This window comes from Camelus dromedarius, chromosome 10 (assembly GCF_036321535.1).
Source record: "Camelus dromedarius isolate mCamDro1 chromosome 10, mCamDro1.pat, whole genome shotgun sequence".
In the NCBI taxonomy this organism is placed as follows: domain Eukaryota; kingdom Metazoa; phylum Chordata; class Mammalia; order Artiodactyla; family Camelidae; genus Camelus; species Camelus dromedarius.
Window position 1 is genome coordinate 58,261,655 of NC_087445.1, and position 24,570 is coordinate 58,286,224.

A 24,570-nucleotide genomic window follows, 5' to 3' on the forward strand; every position below is an offset into this window, starting at 1 on the left:
TTAATTCAAAGACATCCTCTGGGATGACTCTGTCTTTTCTTCCAGTATTGGATCACTGCCCACATGTCATCCACAGCTGCTACAAGGCAGTGTTAAGCTTAGGCACTCACCTATAGATGACTTTACTGCCGTAGGTAAATGCTGATCCATCAACGCCGCCATTTTCAGGGACAGCTGGTACACCACAAGAAACGGCTTAAAGGAGGAAAACCAAAAGGCATTGCTTTTCTTAGCGAGTGTGTGCAAAAACCTCTAAAACCCCCAAGGCAGCTCTAGGCTTTCTGTCCTGTTTAAATACAAGCCTCATGATGGGCTTCAAATGCAGACTATTGATACAACATAACACTTGGCACTTCTCCACCTTGAATTTCTAGGATTGCCCAACACTTTACTAAACACACCTTCACAATGTGGAATCTGATGACTCCATTCTCCAGACTCCAAACAGGTGACTGTGGTTACTCCCACCAGCTGGTGTCCTTCTTCACATGAGAATGTGACTTGGGCACCCACTGTATAAATCTCCCCAGAAGAGTAGCCGTTTTCTGGATTTCCTGGAGCCTTACATTTTATAGGTTCTTGAAAGAGAGAAATGGTTTTTTTTGTGGGGCAAGAGGTGACTTTCACACAGCCATGCAAAGCCTTGGAGCAAAAGAATTCCACTACAGTTAAGGTACCAGTTAAATCTTGGAAAAAAGAAAAAGCTTTTGAAGGAAAAGGCATGAAGTCCATGGACACATTAGATAATTAGACCAGAAGACAGACTTAATTGACATTTTAAAAACAGTATTTTAAAACAGAAACGAGTAAGGAAAAATAAAATTTATCACGCTGAAAAGGGAGCTGTTTATGGATAAGCAGAAGTGGTGCCAGGGCAGGGCTCAGAAGGGCTTTAGCTCCTCCTCCTTCTCCCAAACTCATGCCCACTTTTTAAGAGCAACTGACTTTCTCTCAAGCTGATGTAAAGGCTGGACTAAAGCACATTTAGGGGAAGTTCCCAGCCTCCCCTTCCAAACAGCCTACAGATCCTAAGCCCCTCCCATGTGCAAATTTCGAGTCAGTCACCACTTCTAGGAAGGACACTAAGTTAAAGGGAGGTTTGGGGCTAGAGTTACACAACAGGAGGGAATAAATCCTTAAATTCTCAAAAAGGGAAAACATATTGATTTCAACTATTCTGAAGATCACTGTGGCTGTAGAAATTTTAAAAGAAGCTCTCCTAAAAAGTAAAAGCATTGTAAGACTGATTTTGAGAATTCCTATTCAATTTCTAATTGTTTTCTAGTAGTTGCTTTGTCACAATTGATGTAGGGAAACATCGAAGGGTGGAGAGATGGGCCAGGATTATCAACGTTACCACAAAAGAGAGAGATATAGTAGGGCAAGATGTGCAATGACAGCCTGTGTGGTTGGGGCACACAGAAGATGAAGATGTGATGAAGGTGAAGATGTGATGAAGGCAAGGATGTGATGAAGGCGAGGATGTGATGAAGGCGAGGATGTGATGAAGGCGAGGATGTGATGAAAGCGAGGATGTGATGAAGGTGAAGATGTGATGAAGGCGAGGATGTGATGAAGGCGAGGATGTGATGAAGGTGAGGATGTGATAAAGCATCTTCTCTGCTCTGACTGAGGCAGTAGAGGCCACTGCTTATATTTCTAAGTCCATTCTATTCTTCTTCTACGTAGACACATTGTCAACATTCTAGTGATAAAGCTGACTCTCAGTTTTGTTTTTCAGAAATGGGGAAGTTAGGAAAACCACAATGCTAGTTTAAAGCGCCTTTAATTGTTGCTTCTGTGTCTTTTTAAAGATGGTTTTTCTCTTCCATCTCCCCTTGGAAGTTGGAAATATTGTCTTATTTTTAAATAACATTCATTTAAAATACATACTTGAATTAAAAAATTGAAATAGACTTCCCAGTTCCACATAATTACCTGCACAGCTTTTCCCATCTCCCGTGTAGGGTGGGACACAGGAGCAGATGTAGGATCCATTTGTATTCAGGCAGGAAGCATGCTCACTGCAATCTGACCCAACCGCACACTCATCGACATCTGAAATGGTTTACAAATAGCAAAGTCGATGGATTTTTCTTAAGTATCAAACCTTTGTTTTCACTTTTAAATCACTACATAGCACTTAATGCATTCCACTAGATGTATTTTTGTAACATTTGGATAGAATAGTCATAATCACATTGCAGATGTACAATAACAGCTATCATTTCCCCAGTTTCTAGGTGGGTAAGTAGAAGAACGGAGATGGATGAAGAGATTCTTAATACTGAGCCTGGTAAAAAAATTTCAAACATGTCTGGCACTTCTAGGGACAGCTGCTTTGTCATTATGGCTTGCCCAGAGCTTACTGGGATGAGATGAAATTAACCAAGGAATGCCACAAGAGCCTCAGGAATTTGGGATGACTGTCTCCCACAGAGTTAGAATCAACACACACAGTAATGGCCAAGATTTAGCTCACCAAGGCACGATGGAGAAATGCCATTCCAGCTCCCATTATCCGTACAAAACATCCTTGAATCACCCAACAAATAGTAGCCATTGTTGCACTGGTAGGTCACCGTGCTGCCAGCATGGAAGTCCTCGGCTGAATACAAGCCGTTCTCCAGAGAGGGTGGCACCCCGCAGCTAATGCCTAGGGTGTGACCGGAAAGAAAACACAATGACATGAAAAGCAAAATATTCAAAGAACATTTTATTTATATTAACTGTGAGTTAAGCATGAACATCTCATTGCACACCAACATTAGGCTGAGGACGCTCTAGGGGTGGTGGCAGGTCATAGCCATACCTGTGCCCAGAGGATCTTGCATACTGTCTGGCTCACGGTAGGCACATAATTCATCCACTTAAAAAATATTGCTAGAGATCCTGCTACCTGCTAGACACTGTTCTGGTGCTGAGGTTACAGTAATGAACCAAACAGACAGAATTCCTGCTTTTGGGAGCTTACTGTCTAGTCAGAATAGAGACATAAGGAACAGATAAATATATGACATACATATCTCTCTATAGGAATAGATGCTAAGGAGAAATTTTCTGATGACCCTATCTATAATAGGAGTCTTGCTTCCACTCAGCCCCCTCACTTTTTACCTCCCTACTCTGTTTTATTTTTTTTTTTTAATAGCCTTTACTTCTGGCCCTTGCCATTCTTATTTACTACAAATAAATAATTTTATATTTACTTGCTATTTTCTGCTGCTGCTACTATAATGTAAACTCCATTAAGAAGAGAGACTTTTCCCTCAACTGCTGCATCTCCAGAGCTTAGATCTGTGTCCAGAACGTACTAGGTGCTTTAAACAGTGTTGAATAAATGGATGAATGGGCGCAGCCAATTCAAGAGATCGCTTCCTGTTTTCCTACCCAGCAATGACCCATCTCCCGTTGGGCTCCAGCCCCCACACCTGCCTCTCCCGCCCATCCAGTTCCTTGGGCCACCTGGGCGCACTCACAGGTGGTGGGTTCTGGGGATTCTCGCTTCCCACCTCCCTCATGGTGCCCAGAACACTTCATTCCACCAAGCAAGCATTCAGTGAATAATTGCTATATGGTCTACTACGAAGTATGTAGCTTTTATCTAGCATTCCTGAAAAGTGTTCTTAGGGTTCCGGTGTTTTTCAAGAGCTACTGAAATGCCTCCAACAAAGGCAGCTCACGTTCACAGCGAGGCAGTGGTTGTGTCCACTGTCCCTGGTTCAGGCAGTACTGCACAGGGTTTCCGACCATCTGGAAGCCTGGATCACAGAACAGACTAATTTTGGAGCCTGGCTTTAAGTCTTTTGATGCAGTTCTCAGATGAGGTACTGATCCTTCTAAAGGTGGACAATCTGAGAGCAAAGAACACAGGTTCAGAGCTTGTCAGTAACACAGCAGGAGCATCACCAGGTTAGGGGTTTCAAATCCCACGTGGTACCAGCATTTGACAGACACTCTTATCGATATTAAAACAAGACAACACGTAACCAGATGGTTGGCAGGCAAAATTTCTGGAAAACACTCTTTGAGTCAACAAACAACTTCTCTTTCAGCAGAAGTCGGCTGAATATGATTTTAAGGAAAAAATAGTATTTCAGAATTCATAAAATATTCTTCTAAGTTATCAAAAAATGAATTCTAGGGCATCTTCAGAAACTTATTTAAATACATTGAATTTCAGGAGGCAGTTTTGATCATTCACAGTTTGACTATTCAGTGGGTGGATTATAAAGTCCATTTCTTTTCTCCTGGTGCTTACCTGCCCCTGCTAGGAAGTACAGAGCTGAGACAACATTCCGTCTCAAGCAGGAGGATAAGATTTCAGCGGGCATTTACAAAATTAGCCATATCCCTTCTCTCATCCTATTATTCTTATTTTACCTGTGCCCAAGTTTCCTGCACAATTATTTTTTACTCTGTTGTACAGAATATACTAGAGAATTACAAAAATAATAAATTCTTTGGAGGCAGATAGGGTGCAAATGAATCGCTAGGTAAACAATAGACTGGCAGGCACACCCTATTTGACCAAAAGAGAATCAAACATCTCCTTGAGCTAGAAAATCCCAGAGCAGTCAAGAGACAGCAGAGTCTAAAGAAGGAAACGAACCAGAACAGAATATGCTCTTGGAATCGACCTTCACTTTCCCCACAGTTCCTGACAGGAAATCCGGCCAGGCTAGCACATTTCCTTTACTGAGTTCCTCTGGGCATGACGTAGCCAGTGATTTCACCTGAAAGTTTAAAAACCCATCGTTAGACAAATCTCACTTGTTTCAGGAAGACAGAGTTATTATGTCTTAATTTAGTCCTATTGGAAACATTCACAGATTTGGGGGGCAGGGTAGAGAGAAGCAGGCTTTTGTATATATGGTGTGATTTCAGAGGCAACAGGAAACTTCTCTCCCCCATCCCCTTCTACTCCCATCTTCCCCTTTCCCAAGTATTTCATTGTTGCTGGAAATACGGAAGTTGTACGTATGGAATTTCTTGTCTAAAACTCTGCAGTTTGTTAAGGTGTTGTAGGGTTCCAGTCTCCTGTCTTCCTTCCACCTCTAACCTAGAGCTGAGAAAATGACGTTTAGGCAAGTTCTGCCATTGTAATAACAAGCCTTTACAATGCACCAGACAACACCTCAATTGTGCATGCAGGACTTTGCTCCATCCTGCTGAAATTCCACGAGGCGGTTCTATTTATCTTTGGTAGACAAGAACGCTGAAGCTCAGAGAGATGGGGTAACATGTTCAAAACCATCACAGTGAGTTTGTGGTAAAACTGAGATTTGAACCCCGGCCACTGGACTGGCTTTGAACACGAGGCCATCTGCTCCTCTCTCTGTGTGATCTTGTGCCAGCCCTAAATTCCTGCCTCCTTTAGTCAGACGGTTTGGAAGTATTTTTCTCTGGGTTTCTTTCCAGCTCCTAAATTATAAGATTTTATGAAATGATCACATCCAATACAATTGTAAAACATCACCAAGAAACTGAAAAAGAGATTCATTGAAAGTTATTGTTGGTAGTCTCTGTCTGGCTTAGTCAACAACCATGGCATCAAATGACACCAGTGGTAAAGCCTAAAAACCCAGAGGATGCATTGAGATATGGCGTCATTAGGCTGTGCACACTTGTACTAGGTCTGTACCTTCGCACCTCATTACGGTCATACACTGAAAATGGAACTGACCTGCTGTGGAGACAGGACATAGTCCCAGAGGTTGAGCTGGCTTATGGAGCCCACAAAAGACTCAGCTGGGTTGAATCCCTCTCCTTTTTGGTCTTGCTCTTGCCCAAGAACTAATGCACCACCACCTACAGACAGAAGGAGAGAAAAAAGGAGGAAAACTGGCCTGATTGCTATTTCCACAGGGCTAACTTGATGAAGGCACAGCTTCTATCAATGTACCAGGGAAAATTACTGAAAAGCGAAATGATCTCTATTCACTGCATGATTTTCCAGTAAGATGACTTTAGGATTTTATCTAGCAACTTAAAAAACAGGCTAAGAGGACTTAGAATATGATATTGGATTTATAAATGTTTAACTATAAAACTGCATATACACACACATATATAAGCTTATAATATTTTATGTCAACATGATAGGTAAGTCCTATCTTGCCCCCTCTGTTCTAGGAAATTGCCCTCCATGACAGACTACCAGTAGTTGTTCTCCACCTTCTTCTTAAGCCTGTCTTCTTAGTCTTCAGCCTACAATGCTTAAAGTTCTATCACTAATTCCAAGGAACCTTCTAAAGCTGCCAGTTTCCACCTAATTGCCAAATCCAATGGAAACTCTTCCATATTCACCTCTGGTGAATTCTCTGCATCACCTGTTTCTATTAACCATTTCATTCTATTAAACTGTCCTTCCTGCCACACTGGATGGTCTGTGTTGCCCCTCCAGAGCTACCCTCCACCTTTCTCCACTCTGCTTTGTGACCTCAAAGGTTGATGCCTATGGATCACCCATGCCACCTGGTTTCCTCAGCTTCTGGTTGTCTGATCAATGGAAAGACCAGCCCGAGGTAAGAAAGTGGAATTAGAGAGAAGGTTAATTTCCTGGATACCTTCCTCCCAGGCAACAGATGGTAGGGGCTGCTTTCCTCTCTCTAACATCATGGCTCCCTCTGGGTGATGTCTCTCCATCACTGCAGGTTTGCCTAAATTCTGGCAACAACACCCACTCCTTGTCACTTCATGTCCATCTCTTGTGACTCTCCCCTGTTGCTAGTCATGGGCTGTTTTACTACCATATTTTGGTTCTCTTGACTTTGCACACAGCTTTAAAAAATAGTCTTTTCATGAACCTCTTCAGTCACCCTCCTGGTGTGTACCACCTGTTTCCTGCCAGGAGCAATATTGATTCCACTTGGTTTCCATGACAGCATCCTCTCTGGTTCTCTTTGAACCTCATTTTCAAGTCTCCTTTCTCTTCCTGCTTCTCAGATGCTCATGCGCCCAGGATTCCACCCTGGCCTCCTCCCTTCTTCCGTCAGCTAGTTTCTCTATCTCATCTCCCGCCTGCCAATCGATGTCTGTAGAGCTCTCACTCATGATTTCCCAACCTGTACCTTTTTATTTATAAAAATTAATAATTAAAATTAATATGTACACATGGAAGGACATTTTTTAAGTTAAGTATAAAGAATTCTTCCTTCCCAGAAATAATCATTTAACAGCTGTGTTTTTCTTTCTAAGTAATATTTTTACTATTTAAAAAATTTTTTTAGTGTGTGTGTATATGTGTGTGAGAGAGCTTTTAAAACACACCAGATAGGATCCTACCTTATATGATGTTGGAAGCTTGCTTTTTTTTTTTCTTGAACATGTTCTCATTTCATGAGTTTTAATAGCTTTTCTATTTCATCATGTGACTGTACCACTATCCACAATTTTATTAATTAATTAGTTAAACAACCACTTACTGGATATTGGAGTTGCTTCCAAGTTTGGTACTAAGATACCACTGAGATAAATATATTGATACACAGATATCTGTCCAGATCATTGATTATCTCTTTTAGATTGATTCCTGCTAGTGAATTGGTTGCCTGCAAAGGGCTTCTCGAAGGCTCTTGATGAAAGTTTCTACATTGCTTCCCAGAAAGTCTGGATCAATTGTCACACCTTCCAGCACTCTATAAGAGCATCCACTATGCCGAATCCTTGCCAGTCATATGTCATCACTAAAAAAAACAACTCTATCCATTTGATAGAAAGTGGTACCAACCTATGTTTTTAGCTACATATATTCCTGTGATTAGAATTCAAACTCAGTATGTCTAAAACCAAATATAGAATCTACACTCATCCTTGATTCCAGATTCGAGAACTATCCTTTCTCTAGAATTCCTATCTCAGCTAACAGACTCTTCAATAAATCTGGTCACCTAAATTCACTAAGGTCTGTCAACTGGAGATCTGCACTGTTCATGGGCTGTAATTCATTCTTATCGCTGTGGTCAGACAACCATCTCCTTGGTGGCTACTATTACAGTTTTCTTGTTTTATTTTCCTCTTCCTCTAACCTACTTTTTATTCTTCTATTAGGATTTTTTTTAAACGTAGAAATGTTCTTTCCTTGACCATAAATGAAATAAATGTGCATTATAAAAATATCAGAAAAGAATAAAGAAGAATAATAAAAGCCACCTGCAGTCCCACCACCCAAGAGAACCGAGAGTTAAAAACAAAAATATTCTGAATTAAACACAAAAAGAAGCCACCACCCCACCTCCTAGGATAATGCCACTTCCTGCAGAAACACTTTGAAATGTTACCTTATTTACTGCAGGGAACCTCCGACCATTCCTCCTCATATGACACATGTCACGGAAGGACCTAGATAGAGCAGGCTTATTGCCAGGCACAGTGCAGAGAACCCTGGATCGCCTAGCACTTTTTGCATTCCTTCAAACTAAACTCTCTAAATATTTATTTAAAAGTATTTTTAGAAGAGAAGTCTAAGTTCTTCAGAAAAAGGGCATAAAAGATGGATAGCTAACAGCAGTGTTCCAGCCTGGATTCTGGATCTACTTGAATACTGTGTATTCTGATCACAAAATCAAACCAAACCTAAAACAAAACAAACACCACCAACTAACAGAAATACACCAGCAGTTAATCTCCTCCTTGGAAGAGAGTTTAGTAACCACCCATTGTTAATTCAGCATGCTTCTTGGTGGTCTTAATATAGATCCCAAAGGTATTTCTTACACAGAGTCACACAGGTCACCTGGGTAAAGCTAGTAATTCAGAGTCTGGATAACCAGGGGGTACTAAATGGGAGAGATAACTCTTGACCTTGGTCTGAAACCAAAGACAACAGAGCTAGCAACCTTGATGTTCATCAAAGCACCACCACCTCTAGCATTGAATGGAAATACATTCCTTTGGCTAGGACCTACCAGGGATGGCCGAACCAACAGAGAGGCCCACGCCACCGTCAGATAATTTCCCATCGATATAGACTTTCCAGGCTCCATCAGCACTTGTCCAAGTGATGGCAATGTGATGCCAACTGCCGTCATTCACGGAGGGACAGTCTGTTATTTTTTCCTTGCCATTCACATAAAGAACCCAGCTGTGGAAAGATTCCAAGGGAAACAGTCATCAGTCATATGTTGTAACCCCATCTGTGGGGCACGTTACTAACGTTCTTCTTTTTCTTTTTCTGTGGGTAGAGCCCTTCGTGTAAAACCATTCCTTCTTTTTCTCCAGTTAGTCATATTCCACAGAAGCAGATTTGATTTCCTAATTACCCCTTATTGTAACTCACTGAAAATTGGTTTGTTTCATAAAACACTGAGAGATCAGAAAAAATCTTAGGATGAGCTGAAGCAAGTCGGTCCAGTTTGAGACAGTTCACCAACTGTCTATTCCGGAGAAAGTGAGTCAAGAATGGGAGGAATGAGGGTTGTGCAAACGGCAGGCTGGTTTCCTTCCTCTGGAATGTATATCCCTACGACTAGGAACAGACTTCAGAGATCACACAGAAAGTCAGCCCTGTCTCTTGGTTGCCAGGCGGGCAGTCACGTGGCAGACCGACTATGTCACTCCAAGGTAAAGAATACGTGCAACTAAACAAAGCTGACTAACCACGAGAAGGTTCCAACAACCATGCCACTTACAGAAATGTCAAAGTTAACATGAGGTTAAAAGTGAAATATCTTCAAAAGCAAACAGAGAAAAAGAAAAGATTAGGGAAAATTGGTAAGAGTTCACTGAATAACTTACTGCATCTTCTCAGCCCCTATTTCAAGACATTCATTAAAAAATGTTATTTTAAAAATATGAATTGTTTCCCTCTGTGTTTACCTATTTTCCTCCCCCTATTCAAGCAGGCAACAGGTTTTCTCTCTCTCTCTCTCTCTCTTTTTTTTTTTATTGAAGTATAGTTGATTTACAATGCTGTGTTATTTTCTGGTGTACGACATAGAGGCTTTCTCTTTACATACATTCCGCTTCTGGGGAGATTTCTGCAAAGTTCTCAGATTTTGTTTCTGAAAGTTCAAGTCCACTAAGAAGAATCGGGTTTAAGAGTGGGAAGATTTCCACCAGAACAGTGACACTTTCATGGACTGATGGGAGGAAAGAGCTCAGTGGGTCCCTGGGGGTTATAACCTGCTCAGTAGCAAAGGCGACGAATTTAGGCAGATCTGAGACGAGGCCAAGGCCATGTGGTGAGTCACAGAATCAATCTAGACTCAAGGGGTGAACTCTCAGCCTTGCCAGGGATCCCACACGTGGCAAAGAGCTGTGGTTCTGAAAGGGCTGCAGAGGCTGAGGCAGTGGACAGCTCAGTGACAAGCAGTGTGGACAGATGACCAAAGGGAGGTGCTGCCCAAGACTGTGGCTCTTGAAACAAAGAGTTAAACTCTGTGGGTTTTAGATGGTCTGGGAGAATCTAAGAAAAGCAGTCAGTGCGAAAGAAATCAGAGGAACAATTGAGGTTGACCTTCCTGACAGCCCAGAGGGATGGGGCCCTGCATTTGGAATGAATGGATCCAAAAAGACATAAAAAAATGTCATCTTGCACCTGTAGGCTGATTCATAGTCAATCCAAGTGTCTCCCAGGGGTCTATAATGTCACTGAAATCCCTTGACCCTTGGCCGCTCTGCTATGTAAATAAAGGGCCATCAGTCTGAGGAATCAGAGTTTGAGACTTAGCTCTGCCACTCCTCAGGTGTGAGATTTGTGGCAAAGCGTTTAGTTTCTCTGAAATTTGACTTTACCATCTGTAAAAGGGGCATGAGTTCCTCCAGTCACTGTGAAGCTCAAACGAAGAAATACATATGAAAATACTTAGCACGTAGCAAAACACAATACGTGTATGAGGTATTATCACTAAAACTTTGCCTTCTTATAAGACTTGCCCAGATGCACTACTTGATTATTTCACTGGGCTGTCCTGCTGCAACACCCGCCCCCCTACCCCCCCATGTCAGTTCTAACCTGGTGCCAGGCTGAGTCCCAGCCCGGCCTTGCTGACGCCTCTGCTTACCCATTATAATCGGTTAGAAGGAAGGTATTGTCGCTGCCGTTCTCAAGTGCATAGGAGATGGGTGTCCCATAGTTGGTGGCATCAGAGGATTTCATCCAGAACGTGCAGGTTACAGCGTGGAGAGAAGGGAGCACGCCGTCCAGCAGGACATACCCATAGATGCCAGAAACTTCAAAATCCAGGTTAAAACCCGCAGACTGTTCTGCAACAAACAAGAAAAGTGTGCAGGCTGTGGCACTTGGGAGGCATTTTTCAAGGGTCTAAAGTAAGCAGCACTGTCATCAAAGCAGCTCATTTCAGCAAGTGTGATGATCTGAGAAGCAGTTTCAAACTTAAATACATATTATTTACAAAATATGTAGAGCATTCTCTTTTGTATTTTGTATACTTACTGTATTTTTATTTTTAGATGCATATTTGACTTATAATACTATGTAAGTTTGAGGTGTACAACATAGTGGTTCACCATTTTTAAAGGTTATACTCCATTTATAGTTATTATAAACTATTGGCTCTCTTCCCTGTGCTGTACAATATATACTTGTAGTCTATTTTATTTAATAATATAGATAATTAATTACTTAATTAACAGAGGTACTGGGGATTAGACCCAGGACCTCATGCATGCTAAGCATGCACTATACACCCCCCCCCCCAGTTTATTTATTTTATACATAATCATTTGCACATCTTCATTGCCTAGGCCCATACTGCCCCTCCCTCCTTCCCTTTCCCTACTGGTAACCACTAGTTTGTTCTCTATATCTGTGTGTCTGTTTCTTTTCTTTCTTTCTTTTTTTAAATTCTTTAAAATAAAATAACCATCAGTGAATATCTAAGGTAGGGAAGACCCTCAGCAGTGAAAGGAAGTGGAGGAACAGGAAACAGTGGGAAGAAGAGGTGGGACTGGGAGCCGTTAAAGATGAGAGACACTCAGCACGTGTGTGTGCTCATGGGAACGGCTCAGTAGAGCGGAGTAACTCATTGCAGGTGAAGGAGTGGCAACTGTGGGGCCACACTCCCTCCCTGCTCAGGGCTCTGGCTCCTCCCTGTTTCATGAGCAGTTCAGCTCTGCCCCAATCCTGCATGTCCTACTCAACAGAACAACAGCTAGAAGACTCCAGTGCTCTGAGAAAGCTGTTTAGCATTGATCCTCACACATGTCTATGGGCTCTGTTCTTCTAAATCAAGTGCCTTATCAAAGTGTGGTTTCTAAACATGCCGAGCATGTAGAGCATGAAGAATTTGGCTAAATTCGATTTTCTCCATTTCCCCCTTACATCTCTAGGCTTTAATTTCCTCATCCGTGCATTTGGAGATAACACAAGCCAGTTTATTGGATGGCTGTGAAGACTGAGTACGTACAAAAAGCTTAGCATAGTTTTTGGTATACAGGTGGTGCTTAGTGCAGTTAAAAATTGACATTGTTCCTATATCACTATCGTTAGTGTGTCATTAGTAACTTTGAGTTCATATATACCTGTTTCACACCTGCTGCCTGAAAATCCTGGCTGACATTTACAACTGTATGCGTTTAATTCATCCACACAAGTGGCCTGATTTCTACAGGGGTTAGACTGACATTCGTTGATGTTCAGTTGACAATGGGGTCCCGTGAAGCCCAGGGCACAGTGGCACCTAAAAGAAAGCAAAATGTTGTAACAATTAGAACAGTTGCAGAAAGGCATTAGAAGTCTCCCATTAACGACAACATTGTCTCAAAAGACTGAAAACTTGAAATGCTAATGTGATCTCTCTTATGTGCATGTGTACTGGAGGGACCCTAAATCTATCTTTAGAATTTATTTCTTTAAAACAAAACATATGAATCAAATATGGCAAAAGGCTAAGGTTTGATAAATACCATGATGACTGCATGACTTTTATTATCCTTTGAAATTTTCTATATGTCTGAAATATTTTTTAATTAAAAAGGATCTCTCTAATAAATGTAATTAATATTGTTACTAGCACGTTTATATGGGGACCTCTTTGATATTGGCCTAATGGTGATAATATGAATAAACAGTATTTGGAAGCTTAAAAGAAAATCTCAGTTGGAACTGGGAGACTCTTCACGGAGTTCTCTGTATTTGATGGTAAATCTATTTTGGCTAGAATTTCACTCATCTTTATCTGTCCCTGTTTGATATCATGATAGCCGTTCATAAACAAGATTCACTTTGGTGGCAACTAACATTCCTTTTGAACTAGAAGAGTTTACCATCACCTTTCCTCTAGTCAGGATTTAGACAAATTTGGTATTCATCAATTGTTTTGTACCCTTGGGAGAGTTTGGAATTCTTGCTGTTCATTTGGAAATTTCTCACTGCCAGTGATTAGGTGCTATATGCCAGAAGATATAAAATGCCTACGAAAAAAATTATGCTACACTGGTAAGAATTCATTTCCATATTGAGAGTGAGTAAGTCTCATTGGTGGAACTGGCTTCCTATTTCTTCCAGACAGTGCCTGGCTCTTTGTTGGGGGATGGTTTGTTTTAAAAAAAAAAACATAAATTTTTTGTTTTTTATTGAAGTGTAATTGATTTACAATGTTAGTTTCAGGTATATAGCAAAGTGATTCAGTTACATATTATATATATATTTTTTTTTTCTGCTTTTAACTTTTGAAAACTTACAGAACTGGTGGCATATTGAGGACAATATAGTTTCCTAAGATTTTTGCAAGCAACACTAGTCTATCTTTTGTACTGCAGAAGCCACAGATCCTGCAAGGGGAAGGGGGTGAAATGGGCAAACTTGATAGCACTAAAAAAGAATGTTGGTTTTCACACCGTATGCTACTGGTACCCTAAGAGCTGCTTCAGGAAGACAAAATCTTTCTCCCCACAAATGCACTATGTTCAACCACAAAGGCTTAGCTTTTATTATTTTATTTGTTTACACTAAGATTTCTTTTGAAACAAGGGTTACTAAACTAAAAAAAAAAAAAAAAAGAAGTTTAAAAACCATGGTCACAGAATGTAGAATGGGGCTGTGACAGTATGATCGCAGAATTCCTTACCATTTTAGCTAGTGGGAAAATTCCAGCTAAAATGTAAAGCGTTTAAAAATGAGTTTTGTATAATGCTTCTGTATTTACTTCTGTGTAACTGTTTCCTTTCATCTTTTATGACTTTCCATGTACAAAACAGTGGTTCCCAAATCTGGCTGTGCATCAGAATCACTGGAGAACTTAAAACACAGAGGCGGCCTGTTTTAAAATTACGGACCCTACCCTAGACTTAGGGAATTGGAACCTCAGACGGTGGGCAGGATCTACCGTGCCCTATCCTCGGTCTAGAATTTGGGAATGGCTGACTTGACAAAGAATACTCTGTTAAGACTGAAGAATGACTGAACAGGAAAGAAAATAAAAACAGTGAAAAGAGTCAGATTTGGTTTTTTACCGGAAGCTGTTGGCGCCATCTTTACAGGTAGCTCCATTTTTGCACGGTTGGCTGAGACATTCATCCAAGTTTATTTCACAGCGGGTGCCCAAAAATCCAGGTGGGCATTTGCACAGGAATGCCCCAAGCTGATCTTCACAAACTGCATTATTTAAGCATGGGCTGGACTGGCATTCGTTGACTTCTGTTTCACAGTGCAGACCTGGGGATGGATGAGGACGAGAAAGAGCCCAAATCTTAAGCCCCTGGGAAAACTGGAATCACGGTGTTGAACCCTTGGAGGATGATGCTGCTTCTAAAGCATCCAGATGGAGGTTGTAGAGCCGCTGGCCTCCCAAACTGGTTTGGGATCCATTCTTTAACAATCTCTGGCTTTTCTAAATCATCCTAGGACTGCGTTTTTGACAGTCCACTCTTTTTATCTTACCTCTTTCTGAAACTAACATGAGTAATGAACATCTAATTGAGATAATGTTAAAAAAATAAAACGAGCAATTTAGCTTAAAATATTCCTCTGTTTCTTTGACCTTGCCTCTTTCCTTCACTGATCATTTTCTTTGTTGGACTTATTCTTTATAAGTGTATGTATATATATATTTATTTAAGTACAGTCAGTTACAATGTGTCAATTTCTGGTATACAGCATAATGTTCCAGTCATACATATACATACATATATTCATTTTCATTAAAGGTTATTACAAGATACTGAATATAGTTCCATGTGCTATACAGAAAAAATTTGTTTATCTATTTTTATAGTATGCTATGGGCTGTGGCTGAGAAGTATTTTTAACCATATTATTTAGCACCCATTTGCAATATGATTTTGTACAATTTATCTCCAGTTCCTTCTTGAATGTTTGTTTTAACATATAAACTCGTCTTCTCTCTCTCTCTTTATACACACACACCCACACACGTGCACAAAAATATAGTATTTTTTACTGAACTGTTTGCGAGTAAATTATAGACCTGATGTCCTCTTACCCCTAAATACTTCAACATGAATTTCGTCAAAACTGAGGACTTTCTCTTACGAAATCACAGCAGTTATAAAATCATGAAATTAACATAAATATATATAATGTTACATATATATATAAAGTTAGTAAATCTAATACTTTGTGGTGCTTTACAGGACGCTAAAACAATGTCGGAAGGATGGAGACATCTTACCCATGTATCCTTTCACACAGGTGCAGCGATAACCAGCCACGCCATCAACACAAGTTCCTTTATTTAAACAAGGACTGGAGCTACATTCATTTATATTTTCTTCACATAGTTGACCTGCAAAGAATCACAGAATATTTGAGCTGGTGAAAATCTGAAAGTAATTTAAGACTAATCGTTTTCAAGCAAGTTCTTCAGGTATAAGAGCAGGACAGTTGGAAATCATGGCTAACGTGCTTGTGAAAAATTTTAATCTCTGCCTAATTCAATTATTTACTGAATAATACTCCATTACCCATGATACATATATATGATATCTATCTATCTATCTATCTATCTATCTACCTACCTATCTATCTCACACTTTCTTTATCCATTCATCCCTTGATATACACTTAGGTTGTTTCCATATCTTGGCTATTGAATATTGAATAATTGCATGCAATGAACACAGAAGTGATGCAAATGCAGATAAACTCTTTGAGACAGTGGTTTCATTTCCTTTGGATGGATACCTAGAAGAGAAATTGCTGGATCATATGGTAGTTTTATTTTTAATTTTTTTGAGGAAAATCCATGTTGTTTTCCATGGTGGCTATACCAGTTTACCCACCAACAGTGCAGAGGGTCCCATTTTCTCCCTGTCCCCACTAGCACTGTTATCTCTTATCTTTTGATTATAGCCATTCTAATAGGTGTGAGGTGACATCTCATTGTTTTAATGATTCCAAGGTTTCTCTTGTAAAGATGAGAAACGTTCCCCTTACCTGTGTAACCAGGCGGGCATTCACAAACGAATTCCCCAACTCGGTCTTTACAAACTCCATTGTTGTGGCATGGCAGTGAGTTGCACTCATCAATGTCTATTTCACATTTTAAGCCTAAAATGCAAACGGAACAAAGAAGGACAATCAAAGAGAGGATTAACAGAAACAGAACCATGATCATTTAAAGGTAATTACCCAATAATCTGAATTTATAGGGCGTGGTGGTGGCGAAGGAAAGGGCAATATTTGTGACGAGCTATCATCTAGTTAAGTACTTAATGAAGATATTACTTCTTCTTAAGTAGATTTAAGATATCTTTATAAGGATACATAAAAGACAGCAAAAGATTCCAAGTTAGAAGTAGAGGAGAAAGAGGGACATCTAGAAGCATAAAATAGGTCCAGGAATTAGCTTAATTCCAAAGTGAAAAATATAAACTCCTATATACTTGCTACCAAGGCCACCTGGCTGAGAAGTGGGGTGGTGCTCAATCCTGCCAGATCTCGGCTCATATGCCAGGTGTCCTACGGCGGGGTGCATCTTCCTGCAGGGTGCACAATGCGATCTATGAGCTAGTTCTGCTGAAACCCATGTTCTCCTATACCAGGAGTCTCAAAGTGTGGTCCCTGGACCAATAGCATCAGTAATCCCCTGGGAATGTGACAGACATGCAAATTCTTAGGCCTTCCCTCAACCTACTAAATCAGAAATTCTGGGTTTGGGGTCCAGCAATCTGTGTTTTAAGTCCTCCAGATGATTCCGACCTACATAAAAACTAGAGAACCACTGTCCTGTATTATGCCCTTTCCTCAACCATCATTTACAAAATTCTAGGACAAGATCAGTATTTCTTATGGAGTGTTGGGACAAAATTTTTTAAGCATTATAACTGCATTTTTTATTGAAATATAGTTGACCTACAATGTTTCAGGTATACAGCAAAGTGATTCAGTTACATACATGTATTCTTTTTCAGATCCTTTTCTATTATAGGTTATTATAAGACATTGAATACAGTTCTCTGTGGTATACAGTAGGTCCTAGTTGTTTATCTCTTTTATATACAGTAGTCTGTACCTGTTAATCCCCAAATTCTAATTTATCCCCCCTCCCCTCTGGTAACTGTAAGTTTGTTTTCTACATCTGTGAATCTATTTCTGTTTGGGACAAAAATGTTTCTAAAATTGAAACACACACACATACACATGCACACACACAAGCCAAAATAAGTGAAATAATAATTTTCTGTGCTTTGTTTTCCAACTTTTCTTTTTTTGCTTATTTTGTAGTGAATTCTTTTATTTAAATACCACTCTTCTCATTTAAAACACTTCATGCTGGTTACAAAAAACTCAAAAAATGTAAAAACTTCATTTCTAGAATAAAACAAGAAATTATTTTAAATAAATTGCAATTTTAAACTATAGCTCATTTTTTCCTCAGAAATTGTATTTCTGGACTGAATTGGAATGTGAATCAAACTGCAAGAAAACATAATTCTTACCCAATTCCTACATAATCAAGTTCAAAGCCATATTGTTTTTCTAAGCGCAACTTTCAGAAAGAAATAAAGCAACAAACCGTGGCTATTTACAAGAACTTCCATTTGTGTGAAGCAAATGAGAGAAAGTGGAGTTTGTTTAAAAATGTTTCTGCTGGACAATCTGTTCTATGTTGAGTGTCATGCATTTAATTTGTGTTAGAGTGAAACCTTGGACATGGCCTCTGGAGTTGTATTCCAATTTAAATTGTGAGTTATGATATGACTTTTTCATAGAGAAGATGATTCTTTATTCTTCCTCCAACATGTGCAAAGAAAACTGGCTTTCATAAGATACGAATAATTTTTCCACTTATTGGTCTATCTTCTTCAAGCAATTTTTTGTGCATTGATACAGCCTAATGTATCTTACATCGTTTATTTTGAATGTTTCAAAGTTTGATAATGCAAGTCACAATGATATTATATGCTAAATACATTCCAATTTGCACTCCCCTGTGTTACCTGTATATCCAGGTGGACAGAGACAAACATAACCACGCCCAAGTTGTTGGCAGGTTCCACCCCTGTGGCAGGGGTTTAAGAAACACTCATGGAAAACCTACCAGTGGCAGAAAAGAAATTTATCAGAGACAAAACACTATTCATTTCAAAGCAATTCTGAGTAGGGGTTTAGAAGGTTTGTAACATTCAGAAGCTGGTTCATTTCCAGGTGAGTCCAGCGGGACTGTTGCTTATATAATGTTGGTACCATAAATGGGCACAAAAGCTACATATTATACTTGAGTGAAGGTCTGATAAACCCAAGCAGTGTCCCTAAATGCTGGCTGCATGTTAGCCTCCATTTGAGGCATTTAAAATTGTACGCTAAGGACAGACTCCAACCCAGACCAGTGAAATCACGAAACTCTGAACGTGGGATGCATGCATCATTATTTTAAAAAGTTGGCCAGTGGATTCAAATATGTCTCCAGGGTCGATAGTCACAGCTCAAAAGGTTCTTAAAAATTTCTGTGTCCATTAGGCTTAGTTTCAAATATGACTTACAAAGCCCTTACAAGTGAGTATGTTTGGATGTGAAGATGTGGGAAGCTAAAATAAGAAATATAACTTCATTATCCTTCTTAAAAATACTTAAAGCCAAAGAATTTGTCATGACACTGGGCAAGGTACATTCAGAGTAATGGATGAATCACCCCAAATAACTGGGCTTATCTTGTTTCTAAAAAAAAAAATGAAAAACAATTTAGTTATGTTTATGAGTTATGTTTCTTAATTTTTAAAAAAACCCAAAACTTACTCCAATGAATGATTTTTTTTTCTTGCTTGCAAAAAAATTTAAATAACTTTCATGAAAGTTGAGTAACTCCCTGCCTTTGGCTAATCCAAATGCCCTTACTGAAATGATGAGTTATGCTTATGGTAAGTGTTAATTACTAGTGAATCAAAAGACTCCCCACATCTACAATTCTCTATGCCAGACATTGCGGGGAGAAGTTCCCATTTCTGGTACCCAGAACTCCTAATGCTGCATTTTTTGAAAGTACATATTACAAGTCATAAGCAAATATAATTATTCATTGATAATTTTCATGAGTCTTGATTACTTGGAATTTCAGCTCAGGTAGTTCTCCTCTGTATGACACGTATCATGACAAATGGTTTTCCAAGCACTCCCTTAGAGAAAATTCTATAAACATAAAACGAACTTGCCTGACTGCTGACTTCATACTTCTTCTTGATATGCCCAGGAGAAGCAGGGTGCACAATACTTTCCTCTGCTGCTGAGAAAGTTGAACTAAAACCTAATGAAGTTAATGGGAAAACATCTGAAAAACATAGTTGTGTATAGTAGATACTGCCAATAAGTAGACTCTATTTAAACTCGATGGCCAAGATTCTGATTCTCAGAGTGCGTAAAGCTACAGACATTTTATTTTAGTAATATAAAAAAGAGAGCGTGGAGACAGATGGGATATGTCATTAAAATCTAGACTCTTAGAAATTTGGAAGTTATCAAGTTCAACATTCCCAAACGAAGAATCTTGGAGTCATTGTCATCAGAAAGACCTCAAAAGGACAATTTAACACGTCCAGACATCCAAATGCACTGGAAATAGTCATATTCAGAATTGAAGCTACCACGGAGACAGACAAGAGTCTCCAACACAGGATTACGTGATGAATGAAATATATCATCTTACTGGAACAATCTGTGATGGATCTGGCACCAGTGATGGTTGTGGTTCCATAGAAAGGACAAGATAAGCAGAAGGACTTCCCTGGATCGGGTTGGTAGTAGTCTTGAGGACATGGATAACAGGGCATTAACCCAGAACGAGAGAATTCTCCTACTGGACAAGGCACTGCAAAAGGAAGAACAAATCATTTGTGCCTATGAAGCAACAGACCCCACACTGAAAAGAAGAGCATTAACCTTTGGTTGTAAGAAAGCTACCGAATTGCTAATATTTTCTCTTGCATGTATTTTCTCCAGACCCTTTTATCACCTAGATAAACATTTTCTCCCCTTCCCGTCATTAACAACACACCTTAACTCAATGAAAATTAGAATTGGCCACATAACATTGTATTTCGGTTTTTCCATTTAACATTATACCACAAGCATTTCCTAAATCATCCCCCAAATCATTAAATATGGTGTTTAATAAATGAAAAATATTACATCTCACTGACAGATCATAACTGATCTCACACTTCCTCTACTATTGAACATTTAGGTTGTTTCTGCTTGTTTGCTATTAGAAATAATGCTGACATGAGATTTTCTACATAAATTTTTTATATAGTTCTGATTATTTCCTTAGGATAACAGTTGAATTTGAGTAGGTGAGTAGTTAGATCTAAAGTCATGAAAATTTAAAGCCATAAATATAATGCCAAAATCATTAAAAAAATGTAATTCCAATTCACATCCCACCAGCAGTGTATGAAATTGCCTTCTCAATGTACACCCATCAACATGGATGATTATTTAAATTTCTTTCTATTTGAAGGTAAAAGTGGAATCATGCTATTATTTTAACTTGCATTTTGATGATAAATGCAATTACATTTTTTATGTTTATCCAAAATGTTTATTTCACCTGTATAGTTGTTTATTACTTATTGAGGGTCTTTTATTTTTAAATCTTTTAAAGTCATCTTGCGTCAGACATGCTTTTTGTTAACAACACATAGCTGAATATTGTTGTTTAACCAAATTTGAAATTCTCTTGCCAATATTTGGTGGAATATGAGAAAACAGACCCAAACATAATATGAGCTTGGATTTTCTTCAGTAGATTTTGGTTACATTTGGCAGATGGATATTGGGGTGGACTACACATGACTAAATCCTTGGCGGGAGGTTTTACACTGTGATCCAAAGGCAAATTCAGGTGGAGTGTGTGAACTGGAATCGTCTGGGTGAGCCCTAAAACCACTTTCAACTGAGCAAACTACTAGAACTGTTAAGGCTTGTCTGCATAGATATAAGGATAGAAGACAGAACACAAGGAAACAGCTACTCAGGCTATCAGTATACTTATCATTTAGGTTTTTGATTCTTGATAATAAAAATTAGTACAGCAGAAATAATTACCAATACGGTTGAAAAATTTACAGATGCACTTGAAGCTCAAGGGAGCAGGATTCTCCAAGTGATGGCATCTCTTTTTATTGGTATGACAATAAACATTAAATAAATGGTAACACATTTGTGGTCATCTCAAGACGTTTAGATCAAATTCCTTAAGCAAAAACAGTCATCCAAATCTTTTGCAAAAGTGCTCTTTTGTATACCCAACTGATGAAGAGTTAGGAGTTAAATCAAGAGATGGGAGAAGATATCACAAATATTAACACATATTTGGAAAAAAATTACTTCTAGTGGCTACATTTGTTACAGTCAAGAAAAGGTTTAAACTATAAGTATCTTTGTTTCACCAAGAATGAATTAATCTACTGTTACTAGAGGCAGACAGGGCTTTGCATCAACATACTATAAACCTGCTGAGTTTAAAACGGGTTTTCTGAGTTTCAGGTTCCAAAAATAATTGCCTATTTGGAAAAGGAAACTTCCAAACAGCTCATTAGTTAACTGAAAGCACGAATCTTCCACTAATAAAAGTATAAAGTTTCTGTTTGGGAGGCTACCTATGAGTGTGTGTGGTTAGGTAGAAGTAACAATTCTGCCAGGAAAATCAAAGATGCTATAATGAATTAAACTGTTTTTCCCATGTAATTTTTCTCAGTACAACCTTACCCTTAAAAAGAAAAAAAAAAAAAAAGACTATACCCCTAAAAACTGACAGGATTATACTCTCAATTGTAGTAAGTAATTACATAAGATGCTATAAAAATCAAAAATTATACTAAGATATAATAATAATAATAAAATCTTAAGATTAAAAATCAATAAGCCAGTTGGCATCTCAAAATAGCAAACATGTTGTTGTGATGTCTAAACTTTGCTTTTCGACCTAGAAAGTATAAAATAAATTTTCATGCGGAAATTAGTTTAAATTTACATACCAAGGGCAGACAGTTGTCATTCTGAAGATACTTTCCAGGAGTGGATAATCAGTATTTAATATATAATTTATATATTATTATGAATATATAAATGTACACATATACATAATAACACCATCCAGCACATAATATGGTATTAAATACACACATGCACATGCACATACATAACACAGTTCCTAATGGACTAACATCATAAGGAAAGAGGAGGGGAGGTTTCATTTTGAATCTTGGCCAAAGAAACTGTGGTTTCTAAGTCAAGAATAATGGAATGAAATCCTTCTCACCTCTTCTATTGTAGAGAAAGAGGAAATAAAAAATCAAAATATGCAAAAAGTGGTATCAAAATAGAATTGAAAATAGAGCATTGAAATGAGCAGGGAAAATGTGACCCCACATATGTGTCCCCCGATAATGTCAATGTTCAAGCACAGCCTTGGAGCCCAGTGGATTTTGCCTTTTAAATGGTTTCCTACGACAAAGCCAGAAGTCAAACCCCTCATTCTGAGCCTCCTTTTAACTTCATCCTAGAGCGTCGGAGTCAGAAGTGTCGTTCTACAAATAATCTTTCCTTCTATTGGGACCATCTGTAAACAACACCGTAGCCATAATAAAATCATTTGGGGGACTTATTACTTTGATAAAAATAATTTTTTACAAATAAAAAATTCAGTTTGTAACCACAGACTTAAGAATATATAATATCCTAATAAGTGATAAAAGGTGAATGTATTAAGAATATCACATTGTGTTAACACAGTAATATACTGAAATATAATTGCCATATTCATTAAAGATATTTCAAGTTCAACAGGATAAAGAATGCAAAAAGTGTTATCTTAGCAAAAAATAAAATAAACTGTATAACATGCCCATAAAAATAAATCATCCAGAAAGGAAGAAAAAAGAGGAAAAGGAATGAAAAAAAGAAAGAGGGGGAGGGAGAAAGGAAGGGAGGAAGGGAAAGGGGGTTGAAAACTAAGGAAAATATACAAGAATCATTTTAGAACTCACACACATTTAAATTTAAAGTAAAATGGTGTTTATCCAGTACCGCAGGGGAGAACGTTGCTTTGTTATTACCAATTCCCACTCAGGACAAGTAGAATGTGGTTAAACATATGTTAGGAATATTAGGAGAAATGGAGCAGTTACCAGAAGTTTAGAGATTTTCTGGGAATCATAACTACTTAATTGCAATGATTTGGTATTAGAAAACCTCAAGGCTTATTTGGAAAATTAAAGGGAAAAATTGTCAAATATGAACTTCTTTCACTGTAAAAATTCTGGTTGCTTTTGTGGTTGGAGGGACGAAGGGAGAGAGAGAGAGAAAGAGAAAGAGAAAACGAGAATTTTTTCCTGCAGACTTTCTTCCAAAATTAGCTTGTATACTGACAAAATAAAAGAGTCTCTGGTAGACTTCTTTCAACCATAATGTGAGGCTTTGACTTTTAATTGAAAATAAAAAAAAATCCACAGCTGGTATTACACAACATACATGGCTTACGAGTTTCAAGTAGGTCCTAGTTAAATTCTTTTCTCAACTCGGCAGTGAAACAGGTTGATGAACACTACTCACCCAATACCTCAGGTCTAAGAGGCTTTCATCTACTATAATCCTGGCATTGAGATAATTCAAACAGAAGTTGTACATAAAAACCTAAAATTCATAGCATGTATTCCCTGTAGCATGTAACTTACGAGGACTACAACTCCCAGGATGCAATGCTGGACACTCACGCTCCCTCCCCACCACTATACTCAAACATCCAAAGCATTTGTTTTCCAGGAATCTGTCTCTAACTAGATGCAGATGTATATATGGCTGGTGTGCAATGAGGGTGGGAGGGGTGTGTGTGTGTGTGTGTGCGTGTGTGTGCAGATTAAGAGAATGGGGAACTAGCAGACTAGCTTCTTAAAAATGTCATTCATTCAATAAGGGAAGTTTTTAAACTTTCAGATTGCCATAGACCTCTGGTTTTTAAATAAGGGTGTAAAGAATGGGGAAGAGACACAATTTTTTAAAAAGTCATCTTTCAGCCAGGCATGCTTGTTCTGTTCCCAGGGATGTAGCAGAGGGAGGCTAATAATTTTTTATTTTTTGCAAAATTCCATCGACTATGCAAAGTCATTGCAGTTTTCTGGAGTTTTTGGCAATAGGCTGACCTTGACTGT

At 38.7% G+C, this 24,570-nt stretch overlaps 1 protein-coding gene across 1 annotated transcript in view; it reads right to left on the bottom strand.

Annotated features, from left to right (window-relative positions):
• Positions 1-24,570, bottom strand: part of SVEP1 (sushi, von Willebrand factor type A, EGF and pentraxin domain containing 1) — a 162,297-nt gene that overhangs the window by 43,675 nt on the left and 94,052 nt on the right. Inside the window, exons 19-34 of the mRNA XM_010978720.3 lie at positions 20,067-20,228; positions 19,576-19,667; positions 18,367-18,463; positions 16,361-16,474; positions 15,597-15,710; positions 14,419-14,620; positions 12,487-12,644; positions 11,007-11,208; positions 8,910-9,085; positions 5,687-5,811; positions 4,613-4,736; positions 3,684-3,854; positions 2,483-2,656; positions 1,939-2,058; positions 402-578; positions 111-195 (exon numbers count right to left, since the gene is read on the bottom strand). Coding sequence (XP_010977022.3) covers positions 111-195; positions 402-578; positions 1,939-2,058; positions 2,483-2,656; positions 3,684-3,854; positions 4,613-4,736; positions 5,687-5,811; positions 8,910-9,085; positions 11,007-11,208; positions 12,487-12,644; positions 14,419-14,620; positions 15,597-15,710; positions 16,361-16,474; positions 18,367-18,463; positions 19,576-19,667; positions 20,067-20,228 — 2,293 coding nt within the window. The remainder of the gene's footprint in view (positions 1-110; positions 196-401; positions 579-1,938; positions 2,059-2,482; positions 2,657-3,683; positions 3,855-4,612; positions 4,737-5,686; positions 5,812-8,909; positions 9,086-11,006; positions 11,209-12,486; positions 12,645-14,418; positions 14,621-15,596; positions 15,711-16,360; positions 16,475-18,366; positions 18,464-19,575; positions 19,668-20,066; positions 20,229-24,570) is intronic.